General features: G+C 54.5%; 1 protein-coding gene across 1 annotated transcript; it reads right to left on the reverse strand.

Moving 5' to 3' along the window:
- Nucleotides 1-653: 653 nt before the first annotated feature.
- LOC105560359 (protein archease-like) lies at nucleotides 654-2,663 on the reverse strand. The gene is made up of 4 exons (XM_012009422.1): nucleotides 2,474-2,663; nucleotides 2,230-2,254; nucleotides 1,900-2,104; nucleotides 654-1,542 (listed from the first exon to the last, which is right to left on the reverse strand). The coding sequence occupies exons 1-4, from the start codon at nucleotides 2,523-2,525 to the stop codon at nucleotides 1,357-1,359; spliced, it is 468 nt and encodes a 155-aa protein (XP_011864812.1). The 5' UTR covers nucleotides 2,526-2,663; the 3' UTR covers nucleotides 654-1,356.

A 2,663-nucleotide genomic window follows, 5' to 3' on the forward strand; every position in this document is an offset into this window, starting at 1 on the left:
TTTAATCCGGGGGCNCNCGCGCCGCTCGGCGAGAGAATCCGGCGCCCGGCGGGGACGGAGGGGCGCGACGGACGACGTTACGCAGGCGGTACACTCGCCAATTATGCAATTTAGTGACGTATTAATTTGTACCAAACGGCCGTGCGAGCGCGTACGTGCGGCGCGCACACGCGCCTTCGACGATCCTGCCGGACACTGATGCCCGCTCGCGCCCGAAACGCGGCGAGCCGCTCGGCGGTAGGCGCGCGTACGATCGTCCCTTCCTTCGCGAATGGAGGGGCATTCGACCGCAGGGATGTAGCGGGACGGCAGGCGAGCGGGCCCCTCCCGGCCGAGAGAACGGAGAAAACGACGGGAAAATCGATGGGCGAGACCACGCGCGGGGATGACGCCGCTCTCGCCGAGGAGTCTGCTCTCTCGCGGGAGAGCATGGCGGGACTACCGTGCAAATAACGCGCTACATTTTCCCAGACCGGACCGGTTTCTCGAGATGACAAAAATACACGCGTGCCAGAAGCGATAGAACGTGCGCCTCTATTGGACGATTGTTTCGTGGAAATTTGAGACGCGTAAATTTCGCTGGATATTTAAAAAAGACGCTGTCTGGCGCTGCCACCTTCCCGCCCCACAGCGTCAGATTCAGCCAGGCAGTCTTCAAAGTTGATTAATTTTTATTTTGCCGCTGATAAGTGACACGTAATCGCGCATACATACGGTAAGCATAAGTCGGAAATATGTATTGCAAACATTAATGAACTTTGAACTAGCTCGAATGGTCTTTTAATAACGCGAGGAATCAAATCACGCTGCGATATCATCCTCTACACTTTTCTCGCACGATACCTGCGGTGAGAAAACAACCCTGAGGGAGAACAGCTACCCCGAAGAAGGGCGCTGCTGTATCCAATCACGCTTGTCCGTCAACTAGCAAGGCTGAGTAAAAAAAATATATAATCCACGATAACGCATTCTCGTTACAAACGACCGTCCGAGGACCAAGTAGATCGCTTTACGCGGACTTTTCCCAGGAAACCGGGTAACCTTGGTACACGCCTGAGTCAAGTCGAGCCAAGAAGAAGGGGGGCCCGGTGCATTCTTCGTAACGTATTTATTTGAACCCTACGGGGGCAAGTACAAAAGGATCGCAGCCTATGTAGACCGTAGGGGAGGCATACGGTTCCCTTCTTGCCCTTCGGCCGCCTCCTCCTACTTTTTTCTCCAACCCCTCCTGCTCGCGCCAAGGCATCCCCCTTTTTCTTGCTATTCTTCCCCCCCCCCCTCCACGGTTGTCAGAAAGTTGCGCGGCGAAATATCGTTAGGGTACGAGCGCATCGCGATCGGGGGACGGGGGTTACATCATATATCAACGATCACGAAGATCTCGGGCCGGTCCACCCGCGGGCGTTCGTTGATCTGCATCGCCGAGTACGTGATGGCCTTTACCTCCGCCCCCTGCGTGTGTTTGCCAATGGTGAACTCCTCGCCGTAGGCGGTCGCCTTGATCCTAAACCCCTGCCGATCGAACTCGGTGATCTTGACTTTCTGGTGACAGAAAAGCGCGGATGTCTTTCACTCCCGGCTCCGTGGACGCGGACTCGAAAACTCTCCTGCGACTCGACCGAAGGCGAGCCATTTGACGTTTTTATATGCGTGTACAGTTAACGCAAAGTAATGTACATATATTATTTACGAATCCATGCGAGACGTACATATAAATCCTCGTGGGGAATAAAAATATCACTGTCGATAAAAGATTTAAAAAACCAAAGACTTTGAACAAGCGACAAAAGGTTGCGTTGTTTTGTGTAAAATGTAAATGCGTACGGATAAACTTTGACGCGTATAAGTATGTACTCCATAACGTGCGCCTGTCTCAAATAAATTGGCACGAAATTATACCTTGGCGACTATGTACGGCTCGGCGCTGAACATGAAGAGCAGCTCGTCGAGAAAGTGGAAGAGCAGGCTCTCCATGTCGTGACCGTCTGCCTCGATGTGATGCACCTGCGTCATCTGCACGCGTTCGAGGTCCGTCATGTACCCGAACATGGCCATCGCGCACTGCTCGAAAGCCTCGTCCAGGGTCTCGCCCCAGGCGTGCAATCTGCGACACAAATGACAATTACGAGACTCCGTTTCTTCAGCGTCCTTTTCGCGCGCCCTTTTAGGTTAGCCGGCCGAGTAACCTCCAAAACGGAGCCGGTCGGCGCCGCTGAATGTGATACTTACTGCACGTCCGCGGTGTGATCCAAATCTGTAACAGAAAGCAAGGGATCGTCCCGTAAACATTTCCAGGCCCAGGATCGCGAGGAAGATCGGCGTCGAACTTGGCGTCAGCCGCGTTAGGCGAGAACGAGGTTAGGATGCGTCGCGCGAGGACGCGCCGAGTATCACGCTGTCAGACCGAGATACTTTTGCGAGAGAAGCGAACGGGGTGGCGACAGCCGAGAGAACAGGCGCGATCGATGCTCACATTCGTATTTGACAGGCGGTATCTCGAGATCCTCGCTCGCCAGCTCGTCCATGGTTGCGCACAGCTGATTCTCTCACGTAAACGTGGCGATCAGCTGATCTCCCTCGCGGGTTCAATCAACGGCGACGTAGTTCGCGTAGGTAAGTTCACGCCGGCCAGGTGGCGCCACTTACAGGCGAGAGCCCCGTAA

This window comes from Vollenhovia emeryi, unplaced genomic scaffold (assembly GCF_000949405.1).
Source record: "Vollenhovia emeryi isolate VEMERY1.0 unplaced genomic scaffold, V.emery_V1.0 DF939232.1, whole genome shotgun sequence".
NCBI lineage: Eukaryota > Metazoa > Arthropoda > Insecta > Hymenoptera > Formicidae > Vollenhovia > Vollenhovia emeryi.

Excerpts from the sequence above, each read along its gene's own strand:
- LOC105560359 (XM_012009422.1), bottom strand. The coding sequence starts at position 2,525 with ATGGACGAGCTGGCGAGCGAGGATCTCGAGATACCGCCTGTCAAATAC. Across the intron at positions 2,255-2,473 it reads ACCGCCTGTCAAATACGAAT|ATTTGGATCACACCGCGGAC; the intron begins GTGAGCATCGAT and ends TTTCTGTTACAG. Across the intron at positions 2,105-2,229 it reads GATCACACCGCGGACGTGCA|ATTGCACGCCTGGGGCGAGA; the intron begins GTAAGTATCACA and ends TTTGTGTCGCAG.